Source organism: Artibeus jamaicensis, unplaced genomic scaffold, assembly GCF_021234435.1.
Source record: "Artibeus jamaicensis isolate MK-2021 breed Jamaican fruit bat unplaced genomic scaffold, CSHL_Jam_final contig_525, whole genome shotgun sequence".
Taxonomy (NCBI): Eukaryota; Metazoa; Chordata; class Mammalia; order Chiroptera; family Phyllostomidae; genus Artibeus; species Artibeus jamaicensis.
The window spans coordinates 12072781-12097005 of NW_026521874.1; the positions used below are offsets into that span (position 1 = coordinate 12072781).

General features: G+C 45.0%; 1 protein-coding gene across 3 annotated transcripts in view; it reads left to right on the forward strand.

Annotated features, from left to right (window-relative positions):
- The window catches only part of CORO1C (coronin 1C), a 75028-nt gene extending 50949 nt beyond the window's left edge, over positions 1-24079 (forward strand). For 2 of the 3 annotated variants that reach the window (XM_037156161.2, XM_037156163.2), the window contains exons 4-11: positions 10887-11016; positions 13394-13575; positions 14713-14832; positions 15818-15922; positions 17878-18023; positions 20079-20136; positions 20239-20484; positions 21654-24078. In XM_037156161.2, coding sequence (XP_037012056.2) covers positions 10887-11016; positions 13394-13575; positions 14713-14832; positions 15818-15922; positions 17878-18023; positions 20079-20136; positions 20239-20484; positions 21654-21773 — 1107 coding nt within the window. In that variant the 3' untranslated portion in view covers positions 21774-24078. Of the gene's footprint in view, positions 1-10886; positions 11017-13393; positions 13576-14712; positions 14833-15817; positions 15923-17877; positions 18024-20078; positions 20137-20238; positions 20485-21653 lie in introns of all 3 variants that reach the window. The other variant, XM_037156162.2, reaches the window with a different exon arrangement.
- Positions 24080-24225: the final 146 nt, after the last annotated feature.

The following is a 24225-nucleotide window of genomic DNA, read 5'->3' on the forward strand; positions in this document are numbered from 1 at the left end:
AGCCAACTTTCAGATGCACAGTTCAAAACACTGGTGATCAGGATGCTCACAGAACTGCTTGATTTTAGTCACAAATTAGAGGAACATATGAAGGCTAAACTAATTGAAATGAAGGGAAATGCACAGGAAACCAATAGTAATGGAAAGAAAACTGGGACTCAAATCAAAGGAGTGGACCAGAAGGAGGAAAAAAATGGCCAAACAGAAAAGGATGAAAAAACAAGAATTCAAAAAAATGAGGAGAGGCTTAGGAACCTCCAGGACATCTTTAAACGTTCCAACATCCAAATTATAGGGGTACCAGAAGGGGAAGAGGAACAGCCACCAGTGGAAAACTTATTTGAACAAATAATAAAGGAGAACTCCCCCAATCTGGCAAAGGAAATAGACTTCCAGGAAATCCAGGAAGCTCAGAGAGTCCCAAAGAAGTTGAACCCAAGAAGGAACACACCAAGGCACATCATCATTACATCAGCCAAGATTAAAATGAAAGAGAGAATCCTAGAAGCAGCAAGAGATAAGGGGACAGTCACCTACAAAGGAGTGCCCATCAGACTGTCAGAGGATTTCTCAAGAGACCTTACAGGCAAGAAGGGGCTGGAAAGAAGTATTCCAGGTCATGAAATCCAAACACCTACATCCAAGATTGCTCTATCCAGCAAAACTTTCATTTAGAATTGGAAGGGCAGATAAAGTGCTTCTCAGATAAGAACAAATTCAAGAAGTTCATCACTACCGAGCCCTTATTATATGAAATGTTAAAGGGACTTACCTAAGAAAAAGAAGATAAAAAAGATTGAACAGTGAAAGGACAGCAAACTCACAGTTACTAAGAACCACACCTAAAACAAAAGCAAACTAAGAGAGCAGCTAGATCAGGAGCAGAAACATAGAAATGAAGATCACATGGAGGGTTAGCAACAGGGGAGTGGGAGGAGGAGAAGGGGGGAGAAGGTACAGAGAATAAGTAGCATAGATGGTAGGTAGAAAACAGATAGGGGGGAGGCAAGAATAGTAGGGGAAATACAGAATCTAAAGGACTTGAGACACATGGTCATAAACTAAAGGGGGGAATGGTGGGGGAGGGGTGTGCAGGGTGGGGGGAATGGGACAACTGTAATGGCATAATCAATAAAATATATTTTAAAAAATAAAAAAATAAAAAAAAGAATGTTAGGAGTAGAATCGTACACAATGTAACATTTTGAGATTGACTTTTTCCACTTAGCAGGGTTCCCTCCAGAGCCATCCAAGCTGCTGTGTGTTTCAGTTCAGTGGTTCATTCCTTTTTATTGCTGAGAAGTATTCCATGGCATGGACGTGCCACAGTCTAAGTGTTCACTGCTGAAGGCCATTTGGGTTGTTTCCTGGTTCGGCTACTCTAAATAATGCTTTATGCATATTTTTATGTAGATACGAGTTTTCATTTCTCTGAGATAAATGCCCACTGACATACAATTTGAGATTCGTAGCCATTTGGCTATATCATCAGAGAGACTTCCTCTGACCACCCAACATAAAAAGATACCCCATTTACTCTCCGTCCACCGTAGCCTAACTCATTTTTATTCATGGTATCTTTTATATTATGTATTTATTTCCTGGTTTGCTTATTGTCCATGTTTCTCTTTAGAAAGCAACTCTATGAGCCAAGGAACTTTGTTTTGTTCTAGAGTCTAAGAGAGAGACTTAGGCCTCACTCATCCTGTTTTACTCAGTTTAGTACCTTTCACTATTACCACTGTAGTGCTGGCTGCCACCTTCAAGGCTGCCTCATGGTCCCAGACAAGCTACTTGGGGTCCTGCCATCAATGTGCACATTCCAGGCTCTGTTACCGGTTCCTGAGGTTCATGTTTTTGCTTGTTCTGCCCAAGTGTGGTTGGCCAGGCCTCCTCTTCTCCCCAGGAAGAAACAGTCCAGGACCCAAGTCCTTGCCTTTCTTTATGGTTTTAATCACTCAATTGTGCATCTCTAGACACTCTAGCTTAGTCTTGCGAGTTTTAAAAACTTGGTATGTCTTTTAAGTCTTTCACAATCTTCCTCCCTCCTTTTCTTGTCCTTATCAGTGTATTGATATCTGTTGAAGAAGCCTGACCTTTGACCTGTATCTTTCAACAGTGTGATTTCACTGATTGTACCCTTATGGTACAGTTCAGCATACTCTCCGTCCTTTGTGCAAATTGGCTGCTGGATCCTGAAGTGTGATCAGATTCAGGTTCCAGCCCTTCGGCAAGACTTTTTGAGAGGCGTGGTGCACCCAGCTGATTTAACTTCACAGAGCTCCACCTTCTGTCATTTCCAGGTAGTGTTCTGAAACGTGGTAGCTTATTTTCCAAGATTTTTCTGGTCTGCCTTTATTTGGCCTTCCTCATCCTTCTGTCCCTCTTATTTCTATCCTCTTCAGATTTGACTTCAGTTCTTAAAATGTCTCCTCAGTGTGGGGCCTGTCTTGGAAAGGAGGCCTGTCCTCTGTTTGGTTTCTTAGACCGTTGGGGTCTAGACTGCTCAGGCCCTTATTAAATTCACCCGTTGCTGGAGAGGGCGCGCCTGCTCCCAGTTCCCGTGGCGCGTCTCACGTTGGCCTTCTGTTCTCAGTGGGAGGTGCCTCACTGGTGCCCAGTGATTTTTCCCCACAGCAGCAGATAACAAACGCGCAGGTTACCTTGCTGTTAGTGAGGTTTCTCCACTGACCTGAATTTGGAGATTATCACCTAGTTTTGTGTAAATGCTGTTCCTGGGTGTTCGTTTTGTTATCCGCTCTCTCTCTGTTTTTATGGAGGGACTTAGGATGATCTCAAAACTATCCTGGCACCTTCCCAGAACCGTCCAACACTGTGTCTGTATCGGTATCCCCAGTGACCGTTTTGTGAATTAAGTAATATGTAATGCTTCGGGATAAACCCTCCTCCTCGTTCCCGTTAGGCCCTTAAGTATGGCGCTGATTTTAATCGCTTCATGTCCCTCGACTCACTTGTTACTGTTATTGGGGTAATTACAGGAAGTTTTTAAAGCTTAGCAGGTGAAATGAAATTTGAAAGAAATAGTTGATCATCTCCTACCCCACTTGCTTCTTAATACCTGATGTTCCACTTTGCTCTCCTGAAGGTAAAAGAATTTCACACAGTAGATTGAATGGTTTCAAACAACACCCACTAAAAAAAAAAAGAAAAGTTCTCTGTAGTTTCCCAAGCCTAGGCTATTGGTAGTGACCTGTGAGCTACAAATAGTGGCTAGTGTGTCAAGGCCAGGTTCTAGTGGAAGAAGGGCACTGAGAAAAGCCCGAGACTGGGACTTCCGAGCATGTGCAGGTTGCACAAACGCTTCAGTCTCAGTTGCCTTACGTTGTTGTAAGCTTGTAATAATGATGATATGATGAACATGCCAGTCGAAGGGGTCAAGGAAGGTATAAATGTAGAATTAGTCATTTTTGCAGTGAGTTTTGATATCTACCTGTAAGTGAATTTGCAGCATAAGAATATCTTTAGCAAATATTCAGTAGAAAAAATACAACAGAACTGGTTTATGAAATGAATTATAAACTGATTAAATTCATTAAAAAACGGCTTTTTATATTTATGGGATAATTCCATTAAGTCCTCAGCATTTAAGCATTAATTTGCTATTCTGTGAGCATTGATTTCATGACGGTGATGTCACTTTGATTGAAGTCTCAGGAGAAGGAGCTGGCTTTATGGTACTGGCTTTATGGTACTGGCCTTATGGTCCTCCATCTTTCAGAGATGGCTTCTTTAAGCAGCCTAAAAGTAAATTATGCTGGCATAATTAAATGTACTTTAATGTGCATTTAAGGTACTATCAATACTTTTAATGTACTTCCATTTGTTTTTTACCAGCAAATTCAATTATGCAAACCTTCCTCCTAGAAACTACGCTTCACTCCTAGGTTTTTCCTATTTTTGGTACTGTAAGTTTTTTTCTCCAACAGTGTCTTCTCACAGAGAATTTTAGAGATTGTGGCCACTATATCGTTCTTGGGAAACTTTTAGCTCCAAGAAAAGAATAGGGCTGTAAATAATACAGAGAGCAGCCCAACTAAGTTTTGTAAATGGTGTTGACTCCACCTCGTCCTCTGTCTGCAGGGTAGTAATCAAACACAAATGTAAAAACTGGCTAATTCAGTGGGGTTGCACAGCTGGTTCTTACGGGGTCCGGGAGAGGGAAAGATCTTGAAGGCAGAGTAGGTGTCTCCTTGTTTGTCCCCGGCTGGATGTTCTAATCTAAACAGTCCCAAATGATCATGTTGAAATGGACACTTCCATTTTCCTCAGTCACACACTTCCGTGGAAATCAACAAAAACAAACTCCCTCTTTGACACATTTTTGCTTCTGATGTAACTTTTTCTAGTACAGTTTTTGTTTGGAAATAAAAATGGTGGTGATGTCGGTGATGAGAGCGTGTTCCTCAGGATCCCTGCCCCTCAGTGCTTCAGTGGCGCTTCAGGTCGTTTCTTCTTGTACATGTTACACCCGGGCCGTCTGCCAGTGGGACTGAGAGCCTTGGCAAGTCAGAACCCAGCTGACCCAAATCAGTCCTTGATCTTCCCCAAACTAATGTTGTTCTTAATGTCATGGGTCACTTATGAATGCTGTGACTCGGTGTGTCCTACCCCTTGGGGCTGTGTGCTCTGCAGCTGCTGCAAAAATCTGTGCGCCTCTTCCTGCCTCTTAAGATCATCGCTTTCCTTCGTTTTCCCTTTGGAGTTGGTTTCCTTCACATTTAAAAAACACAGCTTTTCGGGGAATAGCCCTTTTCATGGCTGTAACTCCAGTGCCTAGCCCAGTGGCAGGTTCCGGATGGGTGTGTGAGCCAGGGCAGCAGGGTCAGGAGTCACTTTGTGTGCTTTAACTCTGCCCTGTGTGTCAGAAGTAAAACCAGCAAACAAATTGCACTTCAAAATCACTACTTGAAAGAAGCCTACGTTTCTTAATTTTCCCTTTTTCTTGTTGGAAATGTTCACCTGAGCTGTCCTTTTTTCACAGTTAGAACTTCACTTGTGAAAAGGATGGTGGTGATAACAGTCGTTTCCGAACATATGCTTGAAGTTGTTTTTCCTTCCAGAACCGTGATGGGTTTTCACTGATTGATTCACTTTTTCATCTGGAAGCCCTTGGGACTGATGGCATTTTTTCCTTTCTTTCAAAGCAAAACAAAGCAAAACATTGCCATAGTAATGTGTTGTCCAAATAGAAAATTTCAGAAACACACATTATTATTTTAAAAACAAAAACAAGAATCGACTGGAGGGGAGATGGAGCTTACAGTCCCCTGCTGGGCTGAGATGCCCGTTCCCTGCACAGTGGAGAGTGTTTGGTACCTGTCTTCTGTCTACTCACTGTGTATTTTTGAAAAGCTGCGGGGCATTAGAGCACTAGCCTGTGGCTGTGAGACAGAGAAAAGCTCATGGACCTGCCTGGGGAGACCAGAGCTGTCCTCATCTGTGCTAATTGGCCTGTGTGTGAACTGGAGCCTCCATACATGTGATTTTGGGGACGTAAATTAGACTCTTGGGTACTGTGCTGAATTAACTCGGAAGATAAAACTCATTCCAGGAAATTATGTTCACTCTTAAAAATACACACGGGTCATAGTGGTCATAGTAACAGGAAGAAAAATAGTCATGAACATATAGCAGGGACTTTCTTTTGCTAAGTGCTGTTTCTAAGCCTGATTAATGTGTGTGATTATACTGAATCATTATACCAGCAAAGCTAAGTATCTCCCATTTTACAACTTAGGAAACACAGGCCCAGGGAGTGACAGTTTTGTCAAAGGTCACCCTATTTGAGTATTTCACGCTAAGGTAGTGCTTGCGTGTGCAAAATGTTTTAGCTCATTGGACCTTTCCAATAACCCCATTGGAAGCTGAGCCTGTGCTGTCCCCAGTATCAAACAAGGAAACTGAGGCTCCAAGATGTGAAGTCCCTTTTTTAAAAAGGTATTTAATTATTCTATTTTATTGATCAATTTTAGAGAAATCGATTTGTTGTTCCACTTACTTATGCATTCACTGGTCGATTCTTGTATGTGCCCTGACCAGGAATCAAACCTGGATACCTTGGCACATCTGGAGGCTGCTCTAACCAGCTGAGCTGCAAGGCCAAGGCTGTGAAGTCCCTTTTTAATGCTAACATGGCCAGTTAGCCTCGTTAGTGTCCCAGCTCTGATGGGAGCCCTGGAGCCCATGTGACTTGGGACACCCAGGCCAGCGTCCTTTCTGCCACATCAGGATGCGTCCCAGGTTGCCCACAAGAGCACTGAACACGTACCAAGTGTCTCCTCCTGTGCTGTCTGTTGTGCAGAAAGCAAGACCTTTTCAGTTCGCACTGGAAGGTCAGTGCCCGGAAGCAGCAGGCAGTCCTAAAAGGGCAAAGAGCCACGTAATGACAGGCCTGTGGGTAGGGCCAGCGGGCGCCAACCATGGGGTGTGCACGCTTCGTGTGGAAAGACTTACGGCTCTGCCGGCTCCTTTCCACAGTCCACCATGGAGAACAACACCACCTTTATTTACCAGCAGAGGCGAGGGTTCCATCATCTTTTCATTTAGTTTTACAGGCTTTTCCAGTCCCTTTCTCCTCCCACTGTAAGTCCTCGTGCCTGTGCTATCTTTGTTACGCTGGCCTTTTCCTGTCAGCTGCTCAGTCATCCTCCTTGGGGCATTCAGTTTTTAGAAAATTGCTATATGCATTTGTGTTCTGGATTTCCTTCCTCCTCCCCTTCCTTCTTTCCTTCTTCCTCCTGTCACCAGATTCCTTTTTGTCCTTAGAGGTCATCTCCCTAGAGAGCCTTCCTGGACATAGCAAACTTGGACAGCAAGAAGCTAACCTCATGACACTTGTATTTTTGCTGAGCACTTGAATTATACCAGCATCACCTTGTTACATGTGCTGTGTGGCTTCCTGGTAATACCAGTAGTTAGCCCTTATCCAGAGCCGGCCTTATGCCAGGGGTTATTCAAAACACCTTAGGCTCCATAAGGGCAGCTTTATCATGACTTCATTTTATGGATGAGGAAACTTAAGGCCCAGACAGGTTAGGTGAATGTCCCCAAGGTCATACAGATGATGCGTGGGCGAATCAGGAATTGAATGGTCTGTTCAACTTTGGGAGCCCATATTCTTAACCCCTGCACTGTGCTGTCTCTATATTTTGGGGGCACTGGTTGTATATACCAAGTACAGCAGCCCTAGGAAGTGTAGGTGCTGATGTCGCCTCTGTGCACAGTGCTGTCGAGTCGTCTGCCCAGGACCATCACAGTCAGTGGCCCTGGCAGAATCTGAACTAAGATCCCTTTGGCTCCAGAGCACATGCTCCAGCCCTGTGTGTCGCAGCCTTTGCCCTTGCTGTCTTTGCTTTCGGTCTCACAGACGGTTCTGCTTTCTGCACCCTTTCCCACCCTGCTTGATAATGACTGCCTCGTAGTGGGTGCTCCAGAGATGTGTTGCGTGAATGAGCAACTAAGGAGTAAAAGGGGTTAGAGGCCTGTATTTAATGTGTAGACCTAGTTGAAGGAACCATTGAATCTTCCAGCAATGACATGTAGAAGGAAAAGAATGTCTTATTTTAAAAGTTGTATAATAAGTGTTTTGCTTCAGCATTAAAATTTCCTCACAGTTCATGGAAAAGATGGCTGAAAAAGCTAGAGAAAGGGAAAAGTGAAGTGCCATTGTGAGCTCTGCTTCCATCCTAATATTTAATCTGGAAATGCTGATTATAACCAGAGCATCCCATCACTCCATGCTTCATTAAGGACTTAGAAAGCACACTATTTATTTAATCGTGGTCAATCAGACACAGATTTTGCAATCATTGCAAGAAAACCCAGCAGCTCATGGTTATGATGCCATCTGGAGGTAGTAGGTGGTATTACCACTCGTTCCACTCTAAGCCTGGGTCAGAAATTCATCTTGCAGGATGCATTTCCTGTTGAGTCACTAAAGTCTCATTTCGAGATTGTTTCTCTGCCCACTTAGTGCTTTGATCAAATTAGTGGTCATTTCCTGTTCGTTCTGTTCAAAATTTCAGCCTCCCTTTATATTAGATAGCCAAGTTCAGTTTGGAGTGGTTTTACTAATCATAAACCCTGGGATTGAAATACTGCTTATCAGGATGAAAGCATGTTTGGTGCTGGGCGGATGGGGAGGGGGAGTGGAAGTCCACCCTCCCCCAGGGGAGAGGCTGTGGTCTGGGTGAAGGACAGAGAAGGAGGCAAGGCAGGTTTTCCGTTCGCCTTCTGTGCTTGTTTGCATCTGTTTTGTTTAAATTTTGCTGAATGATGAGGGTTTAGGGGAGATAAGTGACATCCTAAACATGGGCTTCAAAAGCCGTATTTACTTTGCTGTGATTTGCATAAGCAGTTGTATTTAGCTGTAAAAATGAGTGGTCACTTAACTCACAACTTTTCCCAGTCTTCAGAATGGAAAACTTTTTGTTCTAATGTTTTTACAGGACAACGGAATTGGGCTGAACCCTAAGTGCTCAGCTACTCCCTCTCTCTCTTCCACTAAGCAATTGAAAACAGATAGTTGTTTGCGTCTTAAAAATCCCCAAGAAAGGAAAATTCTGTTTCTCACTTGTTCCACTGTTGAACATGACTTTTTACTGGCAAGTTCTAAATTTTGCATGAACTAGTTCTTTAAAATCTTTTTTTTTTTTTGCTGGTAAATTACTTATTTTAATTTTTATATGTAAGATGATTATTTTTAATATGAGCCTTTTCACAAACTTATATATCCTAATGTCTGGTTTTCTACAGGGTTCTTGGTGCTGTTTAGGTTAGCTGTGACTCAGCCCCTTTGTTCTTAGAGGGCGGTTCTCAGGTCTGGGAAAACCCAGGTCTTCCATTGTTAAACATATTCTGATGCTTTTCTGTGCTCTTGTCCCCAGGCATGTCCCCAGTAAGATACAGTGAATCTTCCGGGTTTTCCATCAAGAGGAATTTTAAAACAGCATTATTGAGATATAGTTCACCTATGTAGAGTGTACAATTCAGTGGTTTTTAGTATAGTTACAGATATGTACAACCATCACCATAGACAATTTTGAATATTTTCAATACCTTCAAGAGAATCCCCATGTCTTCCAGCTATTACCGTTCCCCAATTCCCTAGCATGAAGTAACCACTAATCTACTTTCTGTCTTTGTATCTTTTCCTACTCTGGACCTACCATGTACACGGAACCTACCATCTGTGTTTTTTTGTGACTGGCTTCTTTTACTTAGCATAATGTTTTCAAGCACTGTCCATGTTGTAGCACTATCAGTACTTTATTCCTTTGTAATAGCTTTTTTTTTTTAATCTTCACCCGAGGATATACTTACTGATTTTAGAGAGAGGGGAAGGGAGGGGCAGATAGGGAGAGAAGCATCAAAATTGGTTGCCTGCTATACATTCCCTGACCGGGGACAGAATCTGCAACCCAGGCATGTGCCCCGACCAGGAATCAAAGCTGCCACCTTTTGGTTTACGAGATGATGCTCTAACCAACTGAGCCACACTGGCCGGGACAGTACTTCATTCCTCTTATGACTCAGTAGAACTCCATTGTATAGACATACCGTATTTTGTTTATTAACTGTGTCCGTTGCTGCATTTGGGTTGTTTTTTTACCTTTCGGCTATTACAGATAATGCTACTATGAACCTTCAGGCACACGTTTCATTTCTGTTGGGTAGAAGTGGTATTACTTCCCTTACCTGGGAGTGGTGTCCCTGGGTTGTGTGATAACTGTTTCATCAGCTGTGTAACTTCCAGACTGTTGCACATAGTGCTGCACCGTTTTACGTTCCTCCCAGCGGTGTCTGAGGACTGATGTCTCTCCCTCTGCACCAATACTTGTTATTGTCTGTCTTTTTCATCCCAGTCTCCTAGTCGGTGGGAAGCGATGTTTTATGGTGGTTTTTCATTTCCACTTCCCTAATGACTAAAAATGTTGAACTTCTTTTCTGGGTAGTAGAAGTTATTTATATATTCTAGAGAGAAGTCCCTTATCAGGTGTATCACTTACAACTTTTTCTCTTTCTGTGGGTTGTCTTTCACTTTCTTGATGGTATCCTTGGAAACACAAAAGTTTAATTTTGAGGAGGTCCGCTTTATTTGTTTTTGCTTTTGTAAGAGAATTGGTTTTCTGTGATAATATATTGCAAAACTATTAGGTATATTTTTATTTTCTAAATCTAAAATTATAAAAAATATGATGTTTTTTAAAACTGTTGCATACCCACCCTGACTGGTGTGGCTCAGTTGGCTGAAGCGTTGTCCCGTACACCGAAAGGTTGGGGGTTCAATTCCTGGTTGGTGCACATTCCTAGGTTGCAGAGTTGATCCCCCGGTCAGGGCAGGTGTGGGAGGCAACCAGGCGACGTTTCTCTCCCTGTCTCTCCCCCTGCCTCTCTCTTCCCCTCCCTCTCTCTCAAATCAATAAGTACTTAAATAAAAACAAAACCACACCACTCCCAAAGAGCCCTTGATGGGTCAATTTTGCTCTTTTCCTCAGGAACCATGGACATAGAGGATCTCACCCTCTGCTGCTTCTCATGGGTGCTTCAGTGCTTTTGTATTTTTCTTTTCTTTCTTTCCTTTTTTTTTTTGCATGGTTATGACTTGGAGTGTTGAACTTAACAGGGAATTTAAAATATTAAATAAAAGTGGAGAGTGACATTTTGTAGGCCTTACTGACATTCTGGTCTTGAATACCTGACTACATTTTGAAGGACACCTGTACACAGTCATTTCACGTTGTTCTGCGTTTTGTTCTGAGACCAGTGTTTTATGTTCCATTCATGCAGAACAAGTCTCCCAGCTGGACAATCACCGTAAATGTGGTCATGAAAGATGGATCATCTTTGTCTTCCTTTTCCAACAGGTGTGGCAGATTCCAGAAAATGGGCTCACCCTTTCCCTGACCGAACCTGTGGTGATTTTAGAAGGCCACTCAAAGAGAGTGGGCATTGTGGCCTGGCACCCGACCGCCCGCAATGTGCTTCTTAGCGCAGGTAGGGGCCGCACAGTCCTCTCTTTGCCCTTGTCATTGCTTCTCGCATCTCTTTTTGTGGAGGGAGCAGCAGATGTGTGTGACTGAGTTCTGAGCAGTTTTGAAGTGGGTCATTAGGAATCCATGGTGAGGGGCTAGACACAGGGGTTCCCCAGACCACGTGTGCTGAGGCCACTCTGACAGTCCGGTGGGAGGTGAAGACTTCCTGCTTTAAAAGGTGAACAGATGCCTGCTTATTTATTTGCCTGTAATTTCAGCAGGTGTGTGGTTCCAGCTGGGGCCCTCCACGGACCACAGTTTTAGTCATTCCTGAGGTAGCAGGTGGGACACAGAGGGCAGCCAGGAGCTCCAGGCTCCAGCTCTGGTGTTGCTGCCAACTTCCGGGCAGCCCAGTTAGGCAAACATCCTTCTTCCTTTTAAGAAGCACTTACATTTTTCTCCTTATAGAAGTGGTATGTGTATGTTATAGAGAATACATATAAACAAAAAGAAGAAAAGAAAAATCCCTTGTAATCCCACCACCCAGAGGGATCATCATTATTGCCATTTGGTGCTTCTTTCTGGAAGCTGTTTCCGCACACACACGCGTTGTTAATCATGAGGATGAATTCAGAAACTTGGCATAGGTGGTCTCTCCATGGGCCTTTAAATGGTCTTCCTGTGATATTTTCAATGACTCCGTGAAGAGTCCATTGTTGGGATACCTCAGTTTTATAAATCAGCCCCTCATTTCTGGACTTTGCAATTGTTTCTAATTTTTCACTTTTAAAGCACTTTAGATTTTATCTTCTTTTAAAAGAGAAGCAGTACAAAGGGCAAGAGGAAGCTTCGTGGGGTGGTGGAAATGCCCTGTATTGTGGTTGTCATGGTGGCTACATGAACACACGTTTGTCAGAACTTAATGTATATGTCAGATGGGTGCACTGTGTTGTGTGCAAATTACAACTTAATACAATTGGCTCATAAAAAAGGGACGCTAATGCTAGTGGTGGAGTTTTAAAGTGCTTTCCCTTGACCAGTGAAGAGGAGGGGGGCAGTTCAGTTTTTAACTGGGAATAAAGGATGTTTATGATATAGTGAGTTACATGAAAAATGTGAGGCCAGGTACCTATTGAAACCAAGGACTACTTTTCAAAAAGACACTATGTAGGATTCGCTTTTTTTTTAAATCACGTTGACTATGCCTGGGAACCCTTCCATTGTTCTACTCAGGACCTCAGTTTGATAAGGAGAGAAAACAGTTCCCAAGGTGGAATTCCATCATGGTAAATGTCCCGCTCATCTTCTCATTGAGGTCAAACTTACAGCATTATCAGCAGGCTGATCCCCATGCTCCCCTTTACAAGCGAAGGAGAAGAATGGTTGGTTGCTGCGTTCTGCATATTTTAAGACTATGTGATCCATCCTTGGTGGCTGAAGTTACCTGTTTGCCTGTGATGAAGAAGGCAGAGGGAGGGTCAGGTCTCTGCCCTCGAGTTCCACTCCCGCTTCTCGTAGTGCTATGCGGTATTTCCGCCCTTTCCTCCTCCTCCCTCTTGGGTAACTTCGGTGTTCTGGGTATTATTAGTGGCTAATTTTCCTGAAATGCTTGCAAAATTGGTTTATTGGCAAGAATTCACTTTCAGCATGTCCATTCCTTATTTTTTCTCCATCCTTGAGATAATGTCCTGGAAGCAACAAATGATGCTGTTTTTAAAGGGGTCTCAGAGACTCCGGGCAGACCCTTGACGGAGGGATGTGGATGAGCCTAGGGGTTGTGACTGAGTCAGCAGTATGGCCTCTTAGGGGACAGTTTCTCTATATCCATGCCCGTGTGATTAGTTTGGGCTTCTCAGATCAGGCCGGTCTTGGCCTGTGTTCTCTCCCCTTTACTTAAACTTACTGTAATTTGCTGTGCATTTAATCCAAGACCACCTTGTACAGCGTCATTGATTTGACTAGCCTGCCCCCCCACCACCTCTGTTGAGTGTCCTAAACAGTTATTTCAGCTCTTTATTTTTAGTTCCTCTGGAAAAGAAGTGAGCTGTATTCATCCTGACACTTGTTTTACTAGGAAAGGAAACTGACAATTACTTGGTGTCCACTCGCCCAGTTAACTCTTTAAAAAACATAGGATTCCATTTTCTTGCAGTTCTTTGTTTTGTTTGGTGGTTGTGTTTGTTTCATACAAACCCAGACTTAATAGGTTGTATTTTTCCTTTAACATGGATTTCCTTTACACAACTGTCATTTTTTTGGTCACTTCAGTTTTTAACTCCTAGTAAGTAAGGCCCCCTTGTCAGCACCCTTCTCTCAATGCATGTCTTCGGAGTTTTCACAAGTGTGCTGTTGTACAGGTATTTCTAATATCTGGGGGGGGGGGGTGTGCTTGCTCTCAGGCTGTGATAACGCCATCATCATCTGGAATGTGGGGACCGGGGAGGCCCTGATAAACCTGGACGACATGCATTCGGACATGATTTACAATGTGAGCTGGAACCGGAATGGCAGTCTGATCTGCACGGCTTCCAAAGACAAGAAAGTGAGGGTAATCGATCCTAGGAAACAGGAAATTGTTGCTGTAAGTACTCTTGGGACAAAACCCCCAGTATCTGTGGCACCTGAGTGAGTGTGAACTGTCTGCTTTTTAAGGCAGGCTGCAGGGGCTGCTGGCCGGCAGACCCTTGCTGGGTGCAGATGCCTGTGGATCAGAAAAGGCTTGTCTGGGCTCTCTCAGTCACTTCAGAGTTGTACGTTTCCAGCTTTTACCCAAGTCTTACCTCTCATTCGGTGACCACTTTTCACAAAGAAATAAAAGATTTGTATTAGTTCACTAGTTGGGTAAAGAATTGACAAGTCTAGATCAGCTAACCCAGTTAACTGCATTACCAGCTTAGTGCTAAATATTGATGAATTGATTCCCACCCTGTTCCAAAAATGACTGTTAAAGTCTCACAAAGATGCAGCAAGTTCTGTCATCAGCTCGGTGTCTTAGCTTCTGCCACCTAAACCAGGCCTCTGCAAAATCAGGTAGTGACAAAAGGTGGACATTTGGGACTTAAATCAGGGTTGAGACTGAAAGCGGTGAATCCAAGAATGCCTTACTCCCCGTCTGAGGTCCTAAATTGCCCTTCTTGGGGATGCGGGGGTTCTGTGGCTACAGTGCTTCTCCAGAGTGGGCAGCAGCTGTGGCTAGTGCTCTTGGAGCGTCGGGACTCGCTGGCCCTGTGCAGAGTGCCTTCTCTGCTAGGACCTTCCAGGGGTGGTACTAGTAGCGCACTGTCATTGAACAGAGAAGGTTAGGGGAGGGACTAACTAGACTAGACTCTCTGTCCTGTGAGGTTGGTAGACACTGTAGGCATGTCCAACCTTAAGCTTATTATTCTCTTGAGAAACAGACATTTGGCAGGGATCTGTCACGTGTTTTATTTTTGCAGTGCACAGACTTGGGTGGGCAGCAGGGCATGGTGGAAGGATTGAGGCTTTTGAGTCAGGCCCTAACCTGAGCTGAGGGACCTTGACCAAATCATCCAGTGTCTCCTTCCTCACCTGGGGAGGAGAGATGGTTATTAATGTGAGATACACATACATACCCCGTCAGCATGAATGGCCTGCAGGATGTGGTGGGGTTTGGGGTATGGGCCCCCACCCTTCTACCCGACCTTCCTTCCTGCGATTTGAATGTGTGTCATGTGCCTCTTTGCTCTCTGTCCTCCAGGAAAAGGAGAAAGCACACGAGGGCGCGCGGCCCATGAGAGCCATCTTTCTGGCTGACGGCAACGTCTTCACCACCGGTTTCAGCCGCATGAGCGAGCGGCAGCTGGCTCTCTGGAACCCGGTATGCCCGTCCCAGCCTTTCTGCCAGCTTGATCTATCCTTCTCTCTTTTCTCAGTGGGTTTTCGGGTTGGTACATAGATCGTGGGGTCCTCAATATAGTTTTCTGAACTCCCACTTGTCTTAAATTGGGATGTGAAGTTCTCATCCTCACTGGAGACTTTTTGCTAAATGTCTTTCAAAAATGCATTGTAATACCCTCAAGGAGTCTATGTCGACTGTGTTTTTTAAAAAGACAGGAATGCATGAGGAATCCAGACTTGGGAAATGAGTTTTAAACTTGATTATTAATAACTAAATGAAGGCCTGACCAGCGTGGCTCAGTTGGCTGGATGTCTTCTTGCAATTGAAAGGTCACTGGTTCAATTCCCAGTCGGGGCACATGCCTGGGTTGTGGGTTTGGTCCCTGGTTGTGGCACACAAGAGAGTCGACGATCGATATTTCTCTCTTATGTTAACGTTTCCCTTCCTCTTCTTGTCCCTCCCTACTCCTTTCTTTCAAATTAAATACATAAAATCTTTAAAAAAAAGAGTAAGTGGAAAAATACTAAACTATACACATGTTGTGTTCCCTAGCTGTGTGTGTACATGTGTCGGGAGGAAACAGACCAAAATGGTCATCGCTTCTGTGGGATGATGGTATATGAGACGATTTTTATGGGTTTCCATGTAACTTTTTAAAGAACATACATTTATTTTATAATAAGAAAAAAGTGCCTAAAAAATAAAAGTTGCACAGGAGAAGGGAGTTCTTGGTCACAGAATGACACTGAAGTGGCACCTGTGATGTTACCACGTCAGCAGAATTTTCAGTGGGTTGGATCCCGTTTAGTGTCCCTGTTGGTAGTTACATGTATGAATATCTTATGTGCACTGTTCACACTTTCATTATTCTAGGAAAATAGCTTAATTAGGGGTAAAGAATGCATAGTAAGATTACAAAAATTGATACTTAACAAGTGTGTGTGCGCATATTTTTTTTCCCCAGAAAAACATGCAGGAACCGATTGCTCTTCATGAAATGGACACTAGCAATGGGGTGTTGCTACCTTTCTATGACCCCGACACCAGTATCATTTACCTGTGTGGAAAGGTGAGCAGCAATTCTGACGTTTAATGTTAAATTTCATCCTGTGGGAGGAAAAGGTTATTCTCCAGAGATTTAGTAGCTGGGCAGCGTATTGTGTCATTTCAATGAAGTTGATGTGTGAGTGTCTGAAGGTAAAATAAAGACAATGATCTTGTTGTGTTTTAGGTGAGACCAGACAGTTTGTAACCTGCCAGTTGCGTGGCAGTAACAGGCCATGCTCATACCTCTGACCGAAGCAGGGCTCGGGCTCGGGCTCAGGCACTGGCTCTGGGGTGCAGGCCGGCAGGGAGCTGCTCCAGCACGCTGTCTAGTGAGACCCAGAGAGTGCGTGCTGGTACTCTGTTTTGTTTGTTCCTTGGCAAATTTTATGTTTTGCTTTTGTCGTTTGTGTTCTTGTTTGTGTGTGTATGTATTTGTTTTTATGTGTTGGTGTCTCATACTTGCCTGCTGGTGCTGTGTGGCTGGTGATTTTAGATTTCTCTCCATTGGTATCGGGGATGAGTAACCAGTTCGCCACATGTAATGCCGAAACCGGGATAGGTCAGGATTGGCGTTGAATACTTAAGACTACATGCCATGCTCTTAAAGAGAAGGGTTTTCGGGGAGTGAGCTTTTGAGGGCCTACAGCCACCCCGTGTTAGGGTTCTGGGCTTGAAAACGTGCGGCCTGATTAAAGCTCCAGGAAGTGACAGTTGTCCCACACTGTAGCAAGGAGCTTTCCTCCTGCTTATTGCTCTCTGCCTAACTAAACCGGTGGTGGTTTTATTATTATTACTTAAAAGGACATTTTTTTTACTAGGTGCTAACCTCATTATGACTTTGTAGATTTTTTTCCTTAGAACTGTGTGTAGTTGGAATAAATGAATTAATAAAAATTGAGTGAGGTAGGCCCTCAAAGCTGTGAGGATACCCCTTGCTGGGCGAAGCCCAGAATGTCTCCCTTCTTGTTGTGGTTGGCTGAGCTGCTGCGGAGCTGCTTCACATTTTTATAGGTCAGTTACTTGGAAACGAGATCTTGTCTGCTTCCTTGAGAGTCCTTTTTGCTCAGATGTTAACGGCTACCATAGACTGCATCGAGACAAACAAAGGACCTGTTCCCCAGGGGTCGTTAGCAGTAGGCGGAAAATTATTTTTAGTTTGCACAGAACAAATAGTGTGTGTTCAGCTTTTTTTCCGTTGCTTTAGACATTTATTTATATGATTGAAACAAATGGAAATCACGAAGACAGACAGGATTGTTAGGGTGCGATACCGCCCAGCTGTGTATGTGTGTCTCCATACACACATACTCACGTCTCCCACCAGGCAGAATTGCCCTCATTGTTCAGGTTGGTATAACTGTGTGACAGTTCTTTGTTCTCGGACTAGCATGTGCGTCAGATCTCCAAAAGAGATCTGACCATTCCAAGCAAGATCATTGTAGAAATTTATACATTGCAATGAGACAGCAAACCTTGTAGAGTTAAATACAACTGAAGTTTATTAACCAGGAAAATCTTGGTTTTTATTATTATCTGACTGTCATTAGTGCCCTCAGGTCCCTGAACGACACTGCCCTGTGCCTGTGAATGTATAACTTAGACCAGTGGTTGCCCTCTCGACAGTCCTGCTCTTTTGTTTGCCTTTTGAAGTCGAATTGCAGTGCAGGTGTTTGACGGAGGTGGGAACATTTTTGCCCTGACTCTGACTTGGAGCCCAGACTCCGTGAAGTAACCTTGAGCCTTCAGCAGGGGGCAGAGGAGACTGTTTAAAGGGCATGCTGGTGTTTGGTAAGCGAGCGCTTACTCTGCCAGGATGAGAATGCACCATGTGCTTTCGGCAAGCCTCTTAAGAGGAAGAAAAGTCAGCCGCTGGAGCAGAGCCCTAATTAATACATGGTTTATAGGGGAGAGAGATACCCACTTACATGAGCTGTTTCAGTTAATAGTGAACACAAACCGGTCTCTCATTTCTTGTAGGGTGACAGCAGCATCCGCTATTTCGAGATCACGGATGAATCCCCCTATGTCCACTACCTCAACACATTCAGCAGCAAGGAGCCTCAGAGAGGGATGGGTTACATGCCCAAGAGGGGGCTTGATGTCAACAAATGTGAGATTGCCAGGTAAAGAATCGGCACGTGAAGCGTTGGGACTGCTTACACTGTCTGTGGTCCACGGGAGCAGCACAACTGCTTCTGTGATTCTCTGGTGCCCGGGTCTTCCTTCCCTCGTGTGCGGCATAGAGGGCAGGGGGGACCTTTCCAAATCATTTAATCTAACTGTGTCCCTCTCCGTTCTTCAGATTGTATAACTAGCTGTGCGGCAGTTAAGTGGCTTAGCCTGCGTGTGTCGGACACTTACTTGAATAGTGAAACTGTCATCTCTTGTCTTCAGGTTGAGGCTGTGGCCGGTGTCCCCTGGGAGGAAGCAGGGGAGAGCCTGCCCCTGAGGTGGAAATAAGGGGTGGTTTTCCTGCCCTGTGAGGGGACAAACCAGGTTGCAACGTGGCTTGTGGATGCCGTGGGCCTAAACGAGAGAAGGCAAAGACCTGCAGCAGGGAGTTGGGTTGGGGTCACTGGGTGTGGGAAGTGCTATAGAATCCCCGCCTCTCTGTATTGCTCTGGATCCTTAAAAAATGCACCATATTTTTCAGACTGTAAGATGCACCCCCACCCCCCGCAATTTGGGAGGAATAATAGTTATTAATGCTGCTGTTGAGTTCTGTTTACATTTACATTTTTACATTGGCGGAATATTATGTTATTTATGTTAACTATTTTGTCACATTTTTTTGCTTCAATTTTTTTTCTTATTTTCTGTAAAATCTAGGTGGGTCTTACAGTCCGAAAAATACGTTACATTCCATAGTGCTAGGGGGCTTCCTGAGGGGCAGGCTCTCCTTTCATACTGGCGAACACAGGTGCTCGGCCATTTGGAACAACAGAACAAGTAGCACCACGTTCCCAGGCTAAGACCCCAGTTCCCATGATGCAACGCTGCCCTTCTGTGGAGGCCACACCGTTTTGAAGTAATTGACACATCTTTAAAAAGAAGAATTTTAAGCTCTTTTTATATTAATCAGTGTGGGGTTTTTTTTTAAACACATTCAACTCTCTGTAGCTAGAGTAATGAAGGAAAGGTCTCACAATTAATTCGAAATTGTGGTTTAAACCAAACTAATCAAATGTATTTAAAAATATATTGAATTTGAATTTAAGATTATATTCAGTGTTTGGGAACACATTGATTTTCTTGTCACCTAAAAGTTTAAAAAGCCATAGAACCATTCAGGACCCCTCCTATTTATTGTCTTGAGCATTCACCCAGTGTCGGGCACCGCATGGCATGGTGTATGGGTCCCCCTTTACCTCGAGTAACGCCCTGGGCGGCAGGTGTGCTCTCACCTCCAGGTGAGGAGGAGGGGCTGCATGGGTCCCCCTTTACCTCACATAACGCCTGTGCGGCTGGCGCGCTGTCACCTCCATGGTGAGGAGGAGGGTCTTGAGGGTGGGTGAGGCAGTCACACGCTCCAGCACTGCGGTAGTTGAGCTAGACATCAAACCCAGGTCATCTGTACTGACTGCAGAGGTTTCGTGCTTTATGTTCCTATTCTTTCCACATTGGAGACAGTTTCAGATTTCTGAGTGTTGACTATGTTGTGGCTTGCTTGAATGCCAAAATTTTAATTCCTAGGGTAAGGATACTTTCTTTTTTCTTTAGAAAAAGTCATTTTTGTGCTTAGTCTGGCCACCTCGGGTTGGCAGAAGACCTGGCATCAAGTCCTAGATATTGTCTGATTTGCAGGTTTCGTTCTCTCCTGCCTGTGGTCTGGTGATTTTTCACAACTGAATCATCGTCAGTGGTGGTGTCATTTCCACCCCAGCTGATCTACCCCCAGATCATGGGGATTTTACTGTTACTGTCATGGGTAGGGCCACTTCTGGGTCTGGTCTCCAGTGCACCACTTCGTAGCGTAGACACTCTCGGCTTCTGTTTTCTTGTCTGTACACTGGGAATCCTAAATTCTACCTACTCCTTGGGGCGGGGCAGCCGAGGCGATGGGCAGAGCATTCCCCATCCCATACGGCATTGTAGAAAAGTGGTTGTTATAGAGCCCGTTTACTACTTGACCTCCTATTTCACTTAATGCAACTTTTGCCTTTATTTGCCTTTTGAAGATTCTTCAAACTTCATGAGAGAAAGTGTGAGCCTATTATCATGACTGTTCCCAGAAAGGTAAGTGTCCGGTTTTCTGAGCAATCTTTGTTTTAAAGAGTTTTTCAAAATCTCCGACCTACCTTCCCTTACCTAAGTGTTTCCCCAAAATGTCTCTTATAGTCGGACCTTTTCCAGGACGACCTGTACCCAGACACTGCAGGGCCCGAAGCCGCTCTGGAGGCAGAGGAATGGTTCGAGGGGAAGAACGCAGACCCAATCCTTATCTCCTTGAAGCATGGATACATTCCAGGCAAAAACAGGGACCTCAAGGTGGTCAAGAAGAACATTCTGGATAGCAAGCCCACTGCAAACAAGAAGTGTGACCTGATCACTGTCTCCAAGAAAACCACAGACACGACCAGTGTGGTAAGGACCACAGGCAGTTGAGGGGTGGGCTTGCCTGGCTCAGGCCTCGTCCTCTTGAAAGCTTCTTCCGGTCCTGCGCACCAGCTGGTGATGTCCCAGCCGTGGACAGAAGGGGATCTCAGTAAATGGTAGCTTATTTATGAGTCTCCTCAGTCACGACATTGGAATTGTGGCCAAGTTTGGCTTCTTTCTTACAACGACTTGGTCTTCTGTGTCTTCGGTAGTAAACCAAAGCCCCTGGGTTCTTCTTAACCGTCTTTCCCCAAACTGTGTACACCTCACCCTTCTCCAATTTGGATAAAGTGAAACATGAGGGCGTGGGGTCACAGCTGCTAGGAGGAGAAGGCCCTGGGAAAGAGGGCGTGCCAGGTGGGTCAGATGTTGTTGAGGGTCTGAGTGACAGAAGGACCTGGCAGTGAGTAGTGTTTAGCCACAGAGATGATCTTGGGCACCCCGGCAAGAACCATTTCAGTGGAGTGATGGAAACTGCCACCTGACGTTGAAGACCGGCATGGCACGGGAGAGCGCTGCCACGGCAGGGGGCGGGCAGGAGATGGGGAGGGCAGTGAATCGTCGGTGGGAAGGTAAGCGGAACGGAGAGGCAGAGAGCGGGTGTTTTGGCGTGATTGGGGAAGCACACGAGCGCAGCCTTGTTTGTGCACTGCGTTGATTTCAAGGTTTCTAAAGGAATCATTTCCACGCTGGTGAGGCTCGGGCTCTTTAGAACAGTTAGTAGACAGGGCAACAGATTTCACTCCCAAGAATGTTCCTCCCTGGAAAATGGTAGGAGCTCTGTGGCCTCTAGAAGTTCACCCCTCACCCGGGTCACATCGAAGCCACTTCTGGCAGAGCTGCAGGATTGGGAGTTAGGGCAGCCTCAAAGGAATGAGCCTTGTCCTGGAGTTTAACTGTGTCCTGAGAGCAGGCCCAGGTCAGTGCGCAGGCGCAGGGATGGGAAGCAGCACTGCGGCCTGCTGCTGTTCGGCTGGGGCCGTCAGGTGGGCCAACCAGCACTAATTCCTTGCTGATGAGGCCCAACCTGGCAGTTGTGGCTTGCCACTTCCAAAATGGAAAATCCCATTGAATGCCTTATACTTCTCAACTGCTTTGGACTTCGTGGACTGCTTTTTAGTCACCTCTTCCCTTCCCTCCTTTTTTTGTTCTCTTAGCAAAATGAAGCCAAGCTGGACGAGATTTTAAAAGAGATCAAATCTATAAAAGACACAATCTGCAATCAAGATGAGCGTATTTCCAAGTTAGAAGAGCAGATGGCAAAGATAGCTGCCTGAAGGTCAACCCCCACCCCCCAGAACGGGAGCAAGAACTTGTGCTTGGTAGCTGGTCGTTGGTGTGGTCCCAGGGAGGGCGCGAGGGGGGCTCTGCCGTTTGGAGACATTCATTTCCGGTTTGTCAGCCAGCGATGGGCCGCATTCCAGTAAGAACTCAATTCGTCTCCCAAATTTGCAGAAACAAAATGTGATTTAAAAGCTGGGCTTTTTATCAGAAAGCTTTTTTGATGTTTTAAGTGTTTATGTGACTTGTTGAACTTTTAAAAGACAAAAGTGCTACTTTTAAAATCCAAGATACTCTGAATTTTAGAAACCCAACCAATTCTGATTCAGTGTCGTGCCCAAGTACCTTTTTTTAACAAATAGGGACCAATGCCACATTGCTTTTTATATTTCTTTTTTTTTTAATGTTGCCAAAACCAAAAGTAACTTTTTTTTCCTTTGTATTTTGCTACTTTGCAGTATTTGTGTGTGGTTTTTTTTCCTTAATTTGAAAGGGACAGCACTGTGTATGTTTATAAACTAAATGAAGATAAGATATTATTTTGTATAAACACTCATCTGAGAACAATCAGAGCAGTAGCCACATCGTGCTGGCTCGTCCGCAGCACAAACCTGGTCATCTTGATGACTGTACACAAGGAAGACTTGAAAAATCACGTGGATTCGTGTCACCACCCCTCTCGTTGCATTGAGTCTTCTGATCAGAAATGCTCATCCTGTCATTTCCTTTCTCTCCCTTCTCTTTCCTAGCAGTTGGGTGGTTGTACCAGAATGGAATTTCGCCTCTTGGTTGCCCTGTGCTTCAGATGATTATAACCTAACCTAAACTAGCATGTGTTTCTGCCGTTTTGTTACCCACGTGGGCTCTGTCGCAGTCATCACTCCAAACATCGTGTTTCGGGTTTCAGTCAGTACTTGACAAGGGCGCCGGGACAGGAGGACGCCTGTACTGTGGAGTGTTCCTTCTTGCCCATTTCAGCAGCTTACGTAGCTCTCGGGTACATGGGGGACCACAGACTAGGGAACCGGGAAGGGAGCATTGGCCCCTTGTGATCTCTGCTTTCCTGCGTGTCCCATGCTGTCCCCGTGTTGTGCTGGAGGAAGAAGTGCTCTCGTGCGCGCCACCAGAGCGCCTGCCCTGCCCTCTTCCTCATGTAGGCAGCCACCTCTCTCAGGGCTCCCCCCACCATTCCCCTCTCCATCCTGCCTTTCAGCCCTGACTGCATTCCGCTAAGTGAGGCCAGGGGGTGCTACTGAATACTGAGACTTAGGAGAATGGTCTAGAATGGAGCAAGACCAGGAACGCAGATCTCTGCTGTAGCTTTTATGTGCACAAGTGTGTCCCTCTGCACCCTCCACACAAACTAACCCGCTCTACCCCTCCTGCGTGCAGCCAGGCTATGTCAAAGCACAGAGGCTCCCCCAACTCGGGGAGGCCAGAGGCTGAGCTCTGATCACCTGCCCATCCCAGGGTTAGCTAGAACTTCTCTCCGCTTCCAATTTTTCATACTGCATGTTTGAGAAACAAGATCTAAGGAGCCTCTGTTTTGCAAGGAGTGAGTGTCTGTGATTGAACATGAAACGTATAGTGCCATTGGGACCACGACGGGAACTCGCTTGCATACGTTCCTGCTGGTGTGGGGACAGGACTGGCCGGATGCGTCTGAATGCAGGGAACCAGGATGGAGGTAGGGTGCGCACGGGGATTGGCATGCACAGCCACACTGGGAGTGACGTCTGCCTAGAAGAGGTGCCGTGTTCTTAACCGAGGTTGGAATCGCCGTCTCCGTGACTTCAGGGCATCTGAATGTTCGGTGTGGTTTTGTGTGTGTGTGTGTGTGTATTTTAATATTGATGTGGATGATGAGATGTAAAGAAAACAGTAATTACAGTGACTTGTACATGTTTCTTTACCAATATAATCTGCTGAGGGCCTTTGTTTTTAAGATTCAGAAATGTTTTAAGGTTCCGATGTCAAACGAATTAAGTGAACAAAATTGTTGCTGATGCTGGTGAAATGCCACAGGGACTGCGGTTCAGAGCGAAGAGGGAGGCAAGGAAAAGCTGTCCTGGCCTTAGTGTGTGGCTTGTGACTTGTCTCAGGAGCGACGCCCAGCCGGGCTCAGAGTCGGCGCCCGCAGCACTGTGGTGTATTTTTCCTGTTGTGTCTTTTTTTTTTTAAGCCGTGCTATCCCAGAGAAGAACCAGTGAATTACTCCTAGATCGGCTCTTATAGAGCGGCCATAGTATTCTGTCAAAACACTTGCTTCCATTTTCAAAGATTAAAAAAAAAAAATCATTGATTACAAAACTGTGTCTGTGTTTATTTCACACATAGCGGTCTTTGAGGCAGCCCACGCCCTCTGTCACAGCTCTCTGACTCAGCGGAACTTGCCAGGTGACTTTTTCCTCTCCAACGGTGTGTACAAGTGCAGGAGAAGTGTGGGTG